Genomic DNA, 17,332 nt, shown 5'->3' with positions numbered 1-17,332 from the left:
TTTGCAATAACAGCATCTCATATAGGTGCCTAATGTGCCTGGGACAGCAATGGAAGATGGCTCAAGAACTTGGCTCGGCCCTGCCAACCATGCAGGAGACCCAGACGAAGCTTCTGGCCTCTGTCTTGCCCATCTCATGTCGTCCTGTTGTTGTGGCCATTTGGGAAGTGAACCAGCAGATGGAAGTTCTCTTTCTTAGCTCAGTAACTCTGACTTGCAAATAAATGAGTCTAATTTTTAAAAAAGCATTCAGGTCTTAATGCCTTCCATTATGATAATTACTAAATTCTAAGTTAATAAATGCATAATGGGTACTTAAATGAACAGCATATTGTAAATAATGTATGGTAGATCCAATAAATTCATTCATAATATGGAAGATTCCTACACCTTGAAATCTTCAAAGGTGTATAAATCATGGAAAATATAAAATATATAGGGAGAGGCATTTGTGACCTAAACACCTAGAATCAAATAATTGCATATCTATAAATAAGCTTTTTAAAAATAGACGAAACCTTACTAATTCATCATCTTTAAACTGCAATAAATGATATGACTACAGACGTCTCCTTGACATCTGTATAATTAAAAATAGACTACTAACCTTTTAACAAACAGCTAAGAGAGTGCAAATGCTGCCAAGTTTAATCATTTTCAGCAGAAATATTTGGCTGGGTAAAACCAAGTATTGATGGCAAACAGGGATTTTGCTTTGAGATAATCTTAATGTGGCTAATTCAAATACACACAAACCTACAGGCCAAAGTACTTGGTCTTTTTTTCTCTTACAGATTTATTTTATTTGAAAGGTGGAGTTTCAGAGAAACAGAGGGAGAAGAAGGGAAGGAGAGGGGAAGAAAGGGAAAGAGAAAGGAGGAGAGAAAGAGAAGTAGAGAAACCCAGAGATCCCCTGTCCACTGGTTCACTCCCCGAATGGTTGTTAGGGCCAGAGCTGAGCTGTTCTGAAGTCGAGACCCAGGAGCTCCCTCCAGGTCTCCCATGCAAGCGGCAGGGGCTCAGCACTTGGGACATTTTCCACTGCTTTTACAGGCGCATTACTTGGATGAACAGTGAAGCAAATTATGCTGTCTTAGTGCTGGTGGAATTTACCATGTGATTTTGAAAATGCAACACATTTGGAATGAACATATTCTGTACTCATAAATAAGATGGTTCACTGACGAGTTGATGTTGTTTTACTCATTGATGAAGTTGAATAGATGTAGATGACATTAAATGAATATTAAAGAAATTATAATAATGAAAATCAATATCTATATTCTTATTAAGAATATATTTGTGAGTTGTATATTTTAATTCTGTATATATTTTTGCCCAATCCGTTAAAATTATTTAACTTCTTTGCCTAGCTGGTTCAATTCCTGACTGCTCCACTTCTGATCCAGCTCCCTGACTGCAGCCTGAGAAAGCAGCAGGGAAGACCTGAGTCCTTGAGCCGCTGCACCCATGTGGGAGACCTGGAAGTGACTTCTGGCTCCCAACATTGGACCAGCCCCACTCCCGCTGCTGCCGCCACCTGGGGAGTGAACCAATGGATAGAAGACTTGTTTCTCTCTCTCCATCCTTCTCTCTCTTTCAAATATAATAACGACTTTTTTTGTCTAGAAATTTCATCTAAAAAGAGCAAGACCAAAGCAGAATTAGAGGTTTCCATGGCAAGGCAAATCTTGAAAACACATCCAGTCTTTAGTCCACACTGGAAATTTCTAGGGGGTTGGTAAAATGCAGACAGTCAGGCCTGCAGCAGCTCACCTGACTCACTAGGTGAGCACTGGCGCCCTGGGATCAGTCAACCCTCAGCCCCACACCAGGGTGAGCAATCTACAGCTCACTGGGAGGAACAGTGCTGCTGAAATCCAACACCTCCTCAATAGACGCCCAGGCCACTCAAACACAAAGTCACTGGACATGAGCTTGTGTCAACACGTCGGGGCGAGGAACAGGCTGAAGTGTTTCTAAACGCACAAAGCACTGACCTGCTGCTTCTGGTATGTGTTTATCAGATTCAAAAACAAAGCGTAACATCTGGAACAGCTGGCCAAGGCCACGCAGAAGTCATGGTAAGAGGTGAGCTTGCTGCAGAAATGGAAAGTGGCAAAAATAAGCATTTTTTTTCTGTACAATCTAGGCACACAGGGTGCCATGCTAAACACACACCCTCAAGGAGTTGCCCACTCCAGGATAAAGAGCTCTGAGATACTCTCCCCACCCCACTGAGATGACCTGCACAGAGGCCCGCCCTCTTCTCTGGATCCGTGGACAGCGCAGGCAAACTAGAAAATGTCTTTTGAAAACTAGAACCCTGAAGCCCATTTAACACTTGTGTGTGGTGTGAACTGACCACACACACTTGTGATTCAGAAAACACAAGCTAAGAAAGCATACTTTCAAACACTTAATTTATATGTTAAAATAAATAGCTAAATAATTTATAGGTTACAGAGGAAAATCAAAATACTTAAGTGTGAATAATAAAAACATTATAAAATTTGCAGAATATAGCTAAAGCAACATTTAGGAGAAAATGTATAGCCTTAATAAGACTAAACATTTTTGTAAAAAAAGGCAAAAAAGGAGCTGAGTTTCTAACTAAAACAGAATAAAAACGTAAGATAGGGAGCCCAGCATGATGGCTCAGTGGCTAAATCCTTGCCCATCATCTGCTGGGATCCCACATGAGTGCCGGTTCAAATCCTGGCTGCTCTACTTCCCATCCAGCTCCCTGCTTGTGGCCTAGGGTAGCAGAAGAGGATGGCTCAAAGCCTTGGGACCCTGTACCTGCAAGGGAGACCTGCCTTCAGATTGGCTTAGCTCTGCCATGCTAGCCACTTGGGGAGAGAACCAGCAGACAGGGTCTTCCTATCTGTCTCTCTTGCTCTTTGTAAATCTGTCTTTCCAATAAAAATAAAGAAATCTTTAAAAAATATATGTCCACAGAGAGTAGAAGAAAAGAATTAATAAGGACATGATCAGAAGGAATAAGAAAACAAAATACTACAAAGTTGATCAAATAAACCTGTTGATTCTTCGCAAACACTGGTAACATTGGCAAACCTCTGACAAGACTGATGAAGAAAAAAAGAGTAACATCATATCTAGTCAAAATGAGGACTGGAAATCCACACTGACAATCCACACAAACAGGGAGTATGACCCAGCCGCCACAAGTAGGACTGTCGAGTCAGATGACCTGGTCTGAATTACAGCTCCACGACTGTGGGGATCTTAAGAAAATTACCCAGCTACTCTATGCCTCCATTTCCTCAACAGCACGTGAGTGTGACAACATTAGCATCTATTTTTAAAAAGCTGTGGTAAAGATGAAATGAATTAGTATTTGCAAAATACATAAAATATTGCCTGGATTGTCACTGTACGTACTATAAAATATTTGTTAAGTAAAATAAAAACAGGGAACACTAAGATGCAACAGATTAAAAGCACATTAAGAATATTTAGAACAGGGCCCAGCGGCATGGCCTAGCGGCTAAAGTCCTAGCCTTGAACGCTCCAGGATCCCATATGGGCACCAGTTCTAATCCCAGGAACCCCACTTCCCATCCAGCTCCCTGCTTGTGGCCTGGGAAAGCAGTCGAGGACAGCCCAAAGTTTTGGGACTCTGCAACCCCATGGAAGACCCAGAAGAGGTTCCTGGATCCTGGCTTCAGATCGGCATAGCACCAGCCCTTGTGCTCACTTGGGGAGTGACCCATCGGATGGAAGATATTCTTCCCTGTCTCTCCTCCTCTCTGTATATCTGACTTGGTAATAAAAATAAATAAATCTTTTAAAAAAATATTTAGAACAACTTATATTGTTCAGAGTTTTAAATAAAATGGATAAATTTCTACAAAATATAACTTGCTGACACTGAACCAAGTAGAAATTTCACCAGATGACAGAGAGAGTTCTGTGCTCACATTATTACTACATTTTAAAGATAATAAAACCTTGTTTGAAGAGTTAGTAAAGTTTTAACTTTAGTTTAAAAGGTCAATTTAAAGATATGCACTTTAATATTTTATCCTGGATAATTAGATACATAAGAATTAAGAAAACTGAATCTCTAGTATAAAGATGGCAATGCACTCTAACCCCCATTTGTCTGCAGACTCTATGGAGTTCCACTAAAAGCCCTTGAGTTCCTCTACCAGTCCCCAACTTCCTGAAGAAAAGAGAACAGTAGGACAAGTCTGTATTGTAAAGGAGAAAGCAAGGATGCGATTTGACTTCCCGCGGGACTTAAATCTGCCATACGCTACAAGGCTAAGGATGAACGGCATGGAATGCCCACCAGACCTCCCAATTCGGGGGAAACTTATCCATGATGGTCAGAGATAGCGAGAAAAAAAGCCAGTGAATTCAGTAAGAGGTGCTGAGCCAACTGCCTTACCTGTATGGGAAAAACCAAATGTGAATCCAACCTGCCACTCTCCATACCCCAAAACAAACTCTGTGTGGTGTGACAGGGCTCCAAAAAGGAAGCACGATGAAATTCCCAGGGCAAAGCTGGGGAAAATGTGCTGCTAAAACAGCAAATCTGGACTCCTATCCTCAACTGGGGGTCAACTGGTAATTCAGTCTTCAGGAAATTTTGTATTTAAGCAAACAAAAAATAACAACTATTACGTTATAGGTCAAGAAAGACCTATGGTTCAAGTCCTGGTTGCTCCAATTCTGATCCAGCTCCCTACTAATGCACCTGGGAAGGCAGCAGAGAATGGCTCAAGTGCACGGGTCTCCTGCCACCCAGGGGTGGGGGACCCTGATGGGGTTTCTGACTGCTGGTTGTGGACTGGCCCAGCCCTGGCTGTGGTGGTAGAATAAACCAGAAGATGCAAGCTTTCTCTCTCTCTTTGTTGCTCTTTCAAATAACTAATAAATTACCTAAATACACAAATATGTTTTTAGAATGATCAGTGATTATGCAAAAAAGGGCTAAGAGCATCAAAAGACAAATTTAAACATAGTTCTGAAGTTTAACCCCAGGCTTCTTAATCAGTGACCCCCTTGTTGAAATATAACTCTTAATATTTCCAAGTGTAACAGAATGCTTGTCATGTTTTTTGTATGGTTCTTTGCCTCCACTAAGCAGAGAGAAAGGTGACAATCAACCAACAGAAGCACAAGGCCAGCTTACGGCTCACAAGTACATGAATGGCACCAGCAGGCAGTGAGTGCGCCACAGTCACAGTCAGCTTCAATGCTTTATTTTAAACACCAGCCACTCAATCCACCTTTTCTGCCAGGTGAAGGAAAAGCCCTCAAATTTTCAGTAGAGGATTCCTTGCCAATCACCCCCACAGACATTCCTGATAACCCTGAATGTAAGCACAGGCCCTTTGCTAAGGCTTGGTACCCACCTGAATATCCTGGCGACGTTGGTGCAGACGTCCTTGTCACTCATGTACTGTTCTATCACCGTGCAGAGCTGGGGCAGGGCACTGGTGCTCAGGAGCTTCATTCTTGCCAGTGGCGAATCCACCAAGTTCCTCAGTGTCGCTGTCACCTAGGGACCAAGCGTGGCAGGGGAGATATTTGTTTTTAAACTGAAGACAGAGCCAATACAAACCAGCCCCTCAGAAGCCATCCCACGACTTTCATGGCAGCAGCAGCCAAAATCAGATTCTGTTGCTCATTTCCTACCAGGGTAGGGGCCCAGGGGTAAGTGGCATGAGATAAAGACTAAAGCTGGCCTAACTTGTTTCAAAGAGCATTAGTGTTAACAAGCCATTTGTAGAACAGAAGACTGGGATGAACCGCACTGTTACCTGGATTTTTTTTTAACAGTTGCAAGATCTTTGGTTGACCGTGTCCTAGCTGCACAGGTGAGAATTTTCCCATTCTGTGTTCTTCCCAGTAGCATCAAACAATGATGTGGTCAAGGAATGTTAGGACTATTTGTCTCAGGGCTGGCATTGTGGCATAGTGAGTTAAGCCACCATTCGCAATGCTGGCATCCCTTATGGGCCCTTGTCGGGAGTCCTGGCTGCTATACTTCTGATTTAGTCCCTTGCTGAGACACCTGGTGAAAGCAGCAGCAGATGGCCTGAGTGCTTGGGCCTCTGATATCCACATGCGAGGTGCAGACGAAGCTTCTGGCTACTGGCTTCAGCCTCGGCCAGTGCTGGCTATTGCGGTCATGTGGGGAGTGAACCAGTGGATGCAAGATCTATCCCTGTAACTGATCTTCAACTAAATAAATAAACCTTCAAACAACAACAAAAAGACTGTGAATCTCATTCTCTCCCAAGAGGGAAGTGCTGAGATCTTGCAAATTTGTCTTCTTTTGTAAAAGCAAATTTCGGGAAAGTTGTTTATTTCAATCTTTGTAGGTCAATTTAGGATATCTGTTAAAGCAATGCTGCTGTCATCGGATGATTTTAAGATCCAATTTGTGAGCCCTCCACGTGGAATGGTACACACTCACTACCCGGGTGAGTGTCTTAACTGCCCAGAGCACACATGCTCTCCCCACTGAAGCACAGGTGGTACTCCCTGTACTGGAGTGGTGAACATTGTCTATGGTCCAAGTGACCAGCACTGCTGGTGCCAGTGGCTCGGGGTTCAGCATTCACAGGCACATTTCCACCTTTGTTGTGGCACCTCTCTAAAGCCAGGGTCAATGACAGAGCTCAAGTGCTCCCTGCCCTTCCCATCCCGCATTCCTCAACGCCATCACTGTCTCACCCGTGCAAAACAAGGGTTATCATCCCCGTTTGCAGTCAGGGTGTAGCAAATGGGAGACACACGACCAAGTCGAGCTGGAGCTTCTTGCACCTGTCTGTCTGAACTTGCTGCCACCAGGGGAAGCATCTCCAAGCCCAGCTCTCACTGTTCAAAGCCCTCCTTGGACTTTTGAGGCCCTCGTGAGCAGCTTTGCCCTTCTCTTTAGTCCAGTCCACTTTTCCCAGCTCCCTTCCTGAACCTCCTCCTCTTCACCCTGACCCCACCACAGGCCAGCATTCAGAGTTCACGCTCCCCCATGTTCACACCTCTGAACAGGGCAGAATATCTGGCCACCCAGAATTTTCTCCTCTACCCTGCCCCACCACCTTTCTCTTCCCTGTGAAGCCTGCTCAGTGGTCAGCCCCCCTGCCTCAGCCTCCGTACTGACAAACCACCATGTTCACATCCTGCATAGCACCTGCTGGAAGTGGCCCAGAAGCACAGGTCTGCAGCTGCTTGGTGGACACCATCCCTTACTCATCTTTACACTTCGGGGACAATAGGCAGAAGAGGAGAGGAAGAGACAGAGAGCCAACAAAGGGAGATCTGCCCTTGAAGGAGCGTCTGGCACCAAAGTGCAGGGTGGTAGCAGAGACCTGGGTAGGGTGAGCTCAAAGCCCCAGGGGCCAAGACCAGGAAAAGGTGCGCTGGCAGAAGCAGCTCCGGAAGGTGCCACCTGTGTGCGAGCCACCAGCTTCCCTGTGGGTCTATGGCTTTGTTTTGAGATGTGCCTGGAGCGGGAGAAGACATGGTATGGTCACAGGGAAGGGGAGATGCAGGTCAAGCTACTTCACTCAGAACCTTACTCAATGAGAACTCTTGGTGGAACTGAGTGAACAGAGCAGAGAGAGACAAGTTGTAGAAATTGCTCCTGGGGTAGGCTTGGTTTTCCACCCTGCCCCCAAAGCAGGAGTGAGCCAGCCCAAGTTCAGGCTTGCAAAAACTGTCCACGTCTCTCTTATCTCCCTATTCTCATCTGTACTTTTCCTAACTCCCTGAACACCCATTTCCCTCTTTTATCGTGTATCATCTTCTAAGCCATCTTAAATCATATGTGTGTATATGCGTAAAATATAAGTTAAACACAAAGACACCTGTTCAGCATCTAAAAGCCTTCCTGGAGCAATTCCCAGCCTCTTCAGTGTCATTTCACCAAGAAACAGCACACTCAAGAGCGTACATTTCAACCTGTATTTCTCCCCATTTCTTAATTCACAGTCCTGTGGGGCTGATACGGGAAGAAAACTGAAATGAAAATGAAACTGACAATCTGCAAAGAGCATTAATCAAAATGTGAGTGTCCTTGATTGTCAGCAGGTATTAGAGGATGTCTGGAAAAAGGGAATCTGAATTTTTGACTGATTTGTAGTTCAGGTCAAGAATCTGTTCAAAGGTGCCTGGGCTGCCCTGGGCAGCCACAGTGGCATCCCTGCTACCCCTGGCAGCTTCTCTCCAAGGTTTCCAAATTCCTACGCCCCAAGGGGTTTGCCCTCTATTAAGGGAAATGCCTGGGAAAGATGGCAAAATTGCTGGTCTCATATGGAATTTATGGGATCTCAAAGTTGTCACTGCTCCTTCGACATCTTAAAGGGAAATATACCACTAAGAGAATGGATTATCTGTAAAGGCTCACACAGCACTTCAGCATGATGACATTGGAACTCAAGAAAATGCAGCATCTATTTTTTACAGTTTTTGACAGATAGTTCACTATACATTTTAAATTTTCTGCAATAACAGGCTGAGTATCCCTTACCCCAAAATACATGGGATCAAGCGTGTTTTGAATTTCACACTTTCACATGTCACATGTTTCCTTCTGGGTATACATAATGAGATATCTTGGAGGGGGGATCCCGAATCTACACATAAAATTCCACAAAGTTCATCTGTGTCTCACAGACACCTTCCACACATAGCCTCAGAGAAACTGCACCTGATATTTTAAACATCCACTGCAAAATTTCAGATTTGGGATTTTCAGAGTTGCAATTCTCAATGGAAATACCTTAGCAAATGCACAAAACCCTTTGTTTCAAAATATGGGGCCTCTTGGAATTTGAGCACCTTGGGCTGTGACCCCAGCTCCTACAAGTGGGGGTCTGGAGTGAGCGGGGAGGCTTGCCTGGGAGATGCGAGCCCGTGCCCATCTCTCCAGCTGACTCCTTCTCCCCTCTGCACGTCGCTCCCACCAGTGCTCACTTCCCAGGGGACTCCCCAGACTCTGCCCAAGCAGGCAGCCAGCCAGACACCCAGCAGCACTGCTCCAGATCACAGGGCCTTGGACTGTTCAGATGCATGTGAAATGGACTGCAGCCTTTCTGCTGTTTAGGTGTATGTGAAATGAAACAGGTTTTCATACAGAGCCAACTTTCATATGTACATATCTCAACAAACTCCAAAAAATGCTTAGAAACTTTGGGCTTGGAGGGTCAGCCTAGAAACGTCACCATCAATCATCATATTACTCTTGAGAAAAACATTTTCCCAACTTAAAACAGCTTTCAAAGAAAAAATTGAAACATAACACAACTAAAAACTGTACCATTATGTAAGACTGACACCTGTGGCTCCATCATCCTACATGGATACAGGTTTGTGTTCTGGCTGCTCAACTGCCAGTTCAGCTCCTTGCTAGTGGATTGGGAGACATGCCAGAAAACGGCCCAAGTGTTTGGGTCACAAGCACCTCCACGGTAGACCTGGATAAAGCTTCCAGCCGCTGGCTTTGGCCTGGCTCAGAGCTGGTCCATTTTGGCCATCTGGGAAATGAATCAACAAATGCAAGATCAATCTCTAATCTATCCCTCTCTCGCTCTGTAACTCTGAATTTCTTTTTTTTTTTTTTAAAGAGTTATTTATTTTTATTACCAAGTCAGATATACAGAGAGGAGGAGAGACAGAGAGGAAGATCTTCCGTCTGATGAGTCACTCCCCAAGTGAGCACAACAGCTGGCGCTGCACCGATCTGGAGCCAGGAGCCAGGAACTTCTTCTGGGTCTCCCATGCGGGTGCAGGGCCCAAGGCTTTGAGCTGTCCTCAACTGCTTTCCCGGTCCACAAGCAGGAAGCTGGATGGGAAGTGGAGCTGCTAGGATTAGAACCAGCGCCCATATGGGACCCTGGAGCGTTCAAGGCAAGGACTTTAGCCACTAGGCCACTGCACCAGGCTCTGTAACTCTGAATTTCAAAGTCAATACTCAAGAGAAAAAAAAAAAGAAAGAGAAACAAAGAAAGAAGCCTGTATCATTAATGCTTTGCAAGTTGCTATGCTTCATCAAGCAAAAGTAGTATTGACTTTTTTTTATTTTGAATGCTTTTATTCAAATAACATGAGCAGTAATTTCATGTCTTTTAAACTATCTCAAGAACTTAGATTTGCTTTCTAAAGACCCCATGAAGTAGGCAAGGAAGGTATCAAGTGCAGAGGGTTTTTGGTTGTTTGTTTAAGATTTATTTATTTACTTAAGTCAGAGACAGAGAGAGAAAAAAAAACTGAAAGAGAGAGAGAGAGAGAGAGTGCACTTCCATTCTCTGGTTCACTCTCCAAATGGCCACAATGGTCTGATGGAATGAGTCAGTTAGAAACCAAGAGCAGGGGGCGGTTTTCTGAGTTTCCAATATGGGTACAGGAGCTGAAGCACTTAGAGCATTTGTCACTGCATTCCCAGGAGCATTAGCAGGGAGCTGGACTGGAAGTGGAACAGCTGGGACTCGAACCAATGGCCAAATGGGATTCTGGCACTGCAGACACAGTCAGCACCCAGGTGCTCATTTTTCATACTAGGCTGAGAAAGGCCACCAGCTTCGGGTACGCTGGCCTCCTGGGTCATTGGCCTCTTGTCTACTGTCTCTCTCATCCTCTTTGGCATGTGCCTCTAAAATGTATTCATTTAATATTTCTCAATCGTGTGGAATATCCATAACCCCAATCCCTTGGGCTTTAGTTTCACTTAAATGTCATCTGCAAAATGGTTCCCTTCCTGCTGATGACGGGAAAGAATACCCAGAGCCTCCAGGGATCTCAACTGTGTCCAACGATTTAAGACCAAAGCCACATCAGTTTCCAACCTCAGCTCAACCATCTCCCCACTCACCACACCCACCTCCAGCAATAAAAGCACATGCTGGGATTGGATTTGTGCCCCCATGAGATCACATCTATACCAAAAGCAGAAATCAAGTGAATAATGCAGAGGCTTCACATTGTCTCATACATGGTGAGAACAGCTCTGCAGGAGACAAAAGAAACCAGTGGTGAGAAGCTGCTATGAAATCACCAGGACAGAGTTTCTGAACAGTTTATTAGAGTTTGGCAAGAGATGTGCCTATGGAAGTGGTATCACTCCTTAATCCCCAAGATTACTTGGGGCCTGGCAAGTTTGGCAGTTTTCCCGTTGGCCCCCTGCTTGAGCAGGAAGCAGATTTGTCCTCCTCCTAGCCCAATCCCCCACTTTGATACTCTGGGTGACACCTACCTACCAGTTTCTTGGTCCATTACCTTGGCCAAGTAAGCAGGGTGTAGACTACTCTAGATATAGCCATCATACTCAACTGTATCACTTTAGGAGAGATTTTGAATGTCATATAAAGGATACAGATAGGATACAGATACCAGTTAAGAAAGGGGGCTAAAAAAGAGAATGGAGTGAGGAGGACCAAGTCATCACAGGTTAGCGGTCATAACATTAATTAGGACAGAGAGCTCCTCCCTGCTACTCCGCAAAAAGTTCCTGGGTTCCCTCACCCCAGACTGCTGATTGGTGAGTTTACACTGCCCCGCCCTGCTCCATCCTGCCCCTCCAAGGGTCTTCTCATCAGACAGGAGCTGTCATCAGAACACAGGGTGATCTCCTTTGCTCTGTGGACACTCATGGCCTGGAGCAGGTGCACAGGTCAAAGATGGGGTGGAGGCTGGATGCTGTTAAAAAAACACCCACTCAGTTGGAGGCTGGATACTCCAGCCATAGTGAGAACCTGCATCCTCTCCCTGTCCTCTTGAGCCTTGGCTGGAAGTTCAAAACCAAGTGTGGCACCTCTGGGCTCCCAAATCCTTGTCAGATCTTCAGACATCTAGTCCCTAGATACCCAGAGGGCAGGTGCTGCCTACGGTAGCTTTTTCCCCAGGGAGAAGGGAGGCCCTGGGCCCTGAGAGCCCACTCTTTTAAAGCAGGGGGACTAAGTGAGTGGTTGGGGACACTACTGGAAATTCCCTTTGGGGAAGGGACACTTAGCTGCCCCGATCCCATTAACAAACATATGGTGAAGAAAAACTCAGCAGGCCTCCTGATGGACAAAACCAAAAATGGTGACAAACAGAAAGGCTAAGCCAAATGAGCCAGTATGGTGCTCTAGCTTCCTGTATTGCACCCATATTTCCTGATTTTGATCGCATCATATAGTTATGGAAGACACAACACAAGCAGCGTGCTGGGTGCCTGGGGCCTCTTTGTACTCTGTTTGCAATGTCTTATGAATCCACACCTAATTTAAAATAAAAAACATTTCTGCCTTTTTTTTTTTAAAGCACCGGATACAAAGTTCACACTGTATGTTCCATTTACGTTAAATTTTTGAATGGGTAGTGCTTATCCATGGAAAGAGATCAGAACAACAACAACAACAACAATAAAAAAACAATCCCGTGGGGTAAGAGTGGTAAGAATAACAGAAGAGATGGGAGGGAATTTTGGAAATGATAGAAATCCACTGGGTTGGTTTTGTTTTTGTTCTTTTGCTTTTTTTTCTTTTTGATGGAAATGTGAATTACATGGTTGTGCGCTTTTGTCAAATTCATCTAGCACGCTAAGACCTGAGCTGTTCATAGAAGGTCTAACGCTCCTTGACGCCAGCTGCTTGCATACAGATACTGTGTGTGCACGCACATGCATGCATAAGGTAAATGAGCTAGCCAGAGCTTGTTAACCAATCAGAATCACAGAGGCAACCACATAAACACTGTATGAAAACAGAGGGAATATTTTACCATGGGGATGACTGGCAATTTGAGCTATATCCTTATCTTGGAGTATTACGTCAGCATCCAAGAGGAATAAAACAATTCCAGAGTTGCTGCATGAGGTTTTTACCCACACTGCTAAGCGAGGAAAGAGAAATGTCCAGCATATTCCACTTTTGAAAACCTTTTACAAGACACTGAACATCAGAGAGAATAAATACTTCTGGGAGAAATGAGAGGGAAGGAGAGTGGTGGAGAATAAATGATAGCAACTATTAAAAACAAGGCGGGCCCAGCGGCATGGCCTAGCAGCTAAAGTCCTAGCCTTGAACGCACCGGGATCCCACATGGGTGCCAGTTCTATCCTGGCAGCTCTACTTCCCATCCAGCTCCCTGCTTGTGGCCTGGGAAAGCAGTCGAGGATGGCCCAGAGCTTTGGGACCCTGCACCCACATGGGAGACCTGGAAGAGGTTCCTGGTTCCCAGCTTCGGATTGGCACAGCACCAGCTATTGCGGCTCACTTGGGGAGTGAATCATCAGACGGAAGATCTTCCTCTCTGTCTCTCCTCCTCTCTGTATATCTGACTTTGTAATAAAAATAAATAAATAAATAAGTAAATCTTAAAAAAAAAAAAAAACAAGGCCACATGTTAAAAAGCGAGAATTCTAACACGTCATGCACACCGCCAGAAACGGCCACCGAAAAGTTCTGTTCACCTGTTATCTCAGAGTGAAAATAGTTAAGGTGATTTTTGTATTCTTCGCACATTTTGACTAGCTGTAAAATTATTAAAGCAACAGAAGTAAGTCTCTTTATGACAGTGATGAAGTTGACTGATTTCACAAAGGTAAAGTGAAAACAACGTGGCTTAAATACTCCTCCACCTAAACACAATGCACGAATGTAACTGCACATCATTTACAACTGGAAGAGGTTTTCACAATTTTCTTTCAAAACAGAGACAGGCCCAAAGTCCAGAATTAACACATAGCATTGATATTTAAGCTTCTTGAAGGCAGTCTGAATCTGATTTGAAGCATGCCTGCCTGGTGTCTTAGAGCAGGCAGAGTATTCATCCAGCTATCTCCAACTGACAAGCATGTTCCAAACCCCACGAATGACTACATCCAAAATGCTGTTATCAGACCTGCAAATGCTATTAAATAGTAAAATCTCATCTCAAGAAAGAATATGACAGTCAGAGCAGCACCAATAAAAATAAAATAATCTAACTAAGGAAACTTCATCTGCCATGCAAGAAGTCATAAAGTCTAGCACAGAGCAGTTTCTGTGTCTGCTCTAGACAGATGAAAGGTGTTCCTTCTGCTACCTGCCTTTCCAGGCCTGGACACTGTCCACACACTCAACAATGACCTGCTTGGCACCATTCACTTCTGTCTGTGACACAAGACCTGCCAACGAACCTGTCTTTGAAACTCAACAAGACACCTGCCACAATTCCCACCATGGTCTATGACTGTTCAACAAACCAGGGCAACGTTTTCCTTCTTTAAGGATTGATCTCTTTTTGAGGCAGGGAGAATGAGCTGCATGGAAAACTGTGTGTGGATTCGCCTTTCCATGGGGCACAGGTGGCATGGCGGCTGTGGGTGGAGCCCTGAAGCCAGGCATCGTGTCTGCCTGCCTGCAGAGACCCCTCAACTCCTGTTATCCTTTTAAGTGCTGCTTGCTGTCAGCATGGAAACCGATCTCGCATCTAACCTTCTCAGGTCAAGCACGCACCTGGACTAGCAAGTGGCCCACATTAGGCATCCACACACCGTGTTTCATGGTGTTCTCGTTGATTTCCTTGATTAAATCCATCAAGATTTCCACAGCACCTCTGCTGATCATTTCATTGAGAAATCTCGGGTTTCCAGAAATAAATTTGATGGCCCCCATGCAGTATAAGAAAGCTTCAGTGTTGGCTTGCAGGGCCTCCCTTCTCAGCACCTCCAGCAGTGATTCTGTCAAAAAAGACAAATTGTCATAAATGTCTAACAGGAGAAATATTAAAGAGCTTGCACATTGGCATCACAGCAAAGACACAGACATGTAACCATGATGCCAATTTATCAAGATTTACTTTGCTTACAAATGTAGAGCTGTCAGAGAATGCTAATAATTAAAGCATCGAAAGTGAAAATTCAGCCAACTTTGAAGAGATTTGTTGCTGTGTGAGAAATTAAAAATAAGAACTTTAAGGAAAGTAACATTTACAGAAAGGACAATTTAATGGCAACTTGGGGACACTCACACAAACTGCCATATGACTGCTAGGTTCTAGAACTGACCCTTTAAACTCTTGAAAGGTGAATGACACATATACCACATTTCATTAATGTCAGCAGGATCGGTTTTCACATTCTTTCTTTACTTTCAGTCTGCTGTTCTTAATGAACTAACTCAGTGCTATATATCTCCTTGGGTACCAGACGTGTCCCTGCCCGCAAGGGTACCAAAAAAATGGAGAGATCACTTACCCTACCTTGCAACAAGAGGCCTCAACATATTTCCCATGTTGCTACCTTCTCTAGAATTAGTAAGATGAATTCACAATACAAGATTTCCGATTAGGTGATTATTTAAGCATCTTAGTTATTTAGGGGTATGTCAAGAACCATTACTAGCCAGGTAGCTAGGCAATAAGTAACCAAACTTCCCTACTATATTTTAAAAATATTTTCGTCTCAGATTTCAGTTATCCAACAGTTACGGACATCTTTCAATTTTTAGTCATCACTATGATATCGAAAGACTAACAGTTTCCATTACGGTAACAACAAGGGAATTCTCATTAAGTCTGTGGAAAACAGAATTAAAAGTATGAGCTTATTCTGGTGGATAAAATATTTTCTAGAATCTGTGAGAAATGACTACAAAATTCTTTTGCACCAAAATCAACTCATTCTTTAAATTCTACTTTTCCATAAGCTTGTTAAAGTATCCTGTACTATTAGCTATAGTTCTCAAATTTTATTTATTTATTTTTACTTGAAAATCAAAGCAATAGAGATAGAGAGTTCTGCTACCCACTGGTTCACCTCTCCAGCACCTACAACAGCCAGGGTTTTGCCAGGCCAAAGCCAAGAGCCCAGAACCCAATCTGGATTTTCCATGAAGGTGGCAGGAATCCAAGTACTTGAGCTTGTAGCACTGCTGTCCTCAGGGTGTACATCCATAGAAAGCTGGACTTGCAAGTGGAGTGGGAGTGGGCACTCCAAAATATGAGATGCTGGTATCTCAAGTTGAATCTAACTGCTACACCAAAAACCCAGCCCAGGTGCACTTTTCGAAAAGTAAATCCGGTGTGGGGTATGCGCTAAGGGTCTTGCTCAAGTGGTTTTGGTAGTTCAACAGTTACGAACTGCTGCCAGTCTTGCCACTCCAAGCACGATGAAGTCACTGCAGAATCCATTGACTGACATAGTCCACCTTAGAGTCTCTGACCAGTTTTTCCCAACATATGGCTGGGGTAGTTGATTGATTAGTTCTGTCCTCTGTTGTGGTGCCAGGTATCCATATTGGGAGACCTGGGATGGATGGGAGGCTGGGTGGGGCTTCTCTCAAGATACTCAAGATAAAGAAAAAAAAAAAAAGAGAATGTAGAAATTAATAGTCTTACCCACTTTCCTGTAGTCCTTGAACCTTTGTGCCTTAATTAACCATGTAAAGATTGCCAACAATAAAGAAAATTAAAGAGAAAAAGAAAAGTAAATCCAAGTCCAGGAAAGAAATTTTTACCTAGCACTTTCTAAAACCGCATGTTTTACTATAGGCCACTATTATTTTTTAAGGCAGACTATCACACGAGGCCCCAAAGGATGCAATAATCAGACATGTGAAACACAGAGAAGGATAGAGCAGAAATAAACATCACGGCCCTTCTGCATGTTATTAGGAAGCAAAGAAGCCGTTCTCAGCATTGTGACCTGTAGGTGAGTGTCCCATCGGCTCAGTGGTGGCACCAAATGACACTCACCGAGAATGTTGTCATTCTGCAGCAGAGAATCATTCTTCTCGTTCCTGCTAATCTTAAATACAAGCTTGCAGACGTTCAGGAGATTCTTTCTACTCACTTTAAGCTGCAGAGAGACAAAACACATTTCTACCACCGAGGAAAATAAAGACAGGTTACCTTTTGCTTGAACACAAACACTGACTTTCAAATTATAGGATGACTACTTTTTAAACAGCTCCAACGAAATCAATTTCAGGAAATTCACAGTACATATCTGTCAGCCCTGGTATCCAATTATCTCAGTTATCACTAAATACCATTAAAATGATTGGGGGAGACTAAGAATATTACAGTAGCAACCACTTCTTTTTTTTGTCTCACTTTAACGTGTGAAGTTATCAGTAACTTAAGAGTGATAAGGACAATACAAGGGGTCACTTTAAAACACAAGGGTAACAAAATCTTCAGATTAAACTCATTTACTAATTTCTAAATCACACAGTGAAGTCACTTGCTAAGTAACTGAAGCATGGGGGCCACAAGGAAAGACAGATTTTTAAGAATAACGTAGCTAGGGATAACTAAGCCAATGGTGTAAACAAGCTGTGTATTGACCTAAAGCAGTAAAAATAAATTTTTAAAAACCCTCCACATCCAG

General features: G+C 43.7%; 1 protein-coding gene across 1 annotated transcript in view; it reads right to left on the bottom strand.

Annotated features, from left to right (window-relative positions):
• ARMC2 (armadillo repeat containing 2) overlaps window positions 1-17,332 on the bottom strand; it is a 94,889-nt gene that overhangs the window by 29,649 nt on the left and 47,908 nt on the right. Inside the window, exons 9-12 of the mRNA XM_040983127.1 lie at window positions 16,696-16,798; window positions 14,457-14,680; window positions 5,388-5,533; window positions 2,001-2,100 (exon numbers count right to left, since the gene is read on the bottom strand). Of these exons, the coding sequence (XP_040839061.1) occupies window positions 2,001-2,100; window positions 5,388-5,533; window positions 14,457-14,680; window positions 16,696-16,798 (573 nt within the window). The remainder of the gene's footprint in view (window positions 1-2,000; window positions 2,101-5,387; window positions 5,534-14,456; window positions 14,681-16,695; window positions 16,799-17,332) is intronic.

Source organism: Ochotona curzoniae, unplaced genomic scaffold, assembly GCF_017591425.1.
Source record: "Ochotona curzoniae isolate NIBS_2020 unplaced genomic scaffold, NIBS_Ocur_1.0 contig_3819, whole genome shotgun sequence".
In the NCBI taxonomy this organism is placed as follows: domain Eukaryota; kingdom Metazoa; phylum Chordata; class Mammalia; order Lagomorpha; family Ochotonidae; genus Ochotona; species Ochotona curzoniae.
Note: the sequence above shows the minus strand (reverse complement) of the source record. Positions and strands in the feature narration are given on the sequence as shown.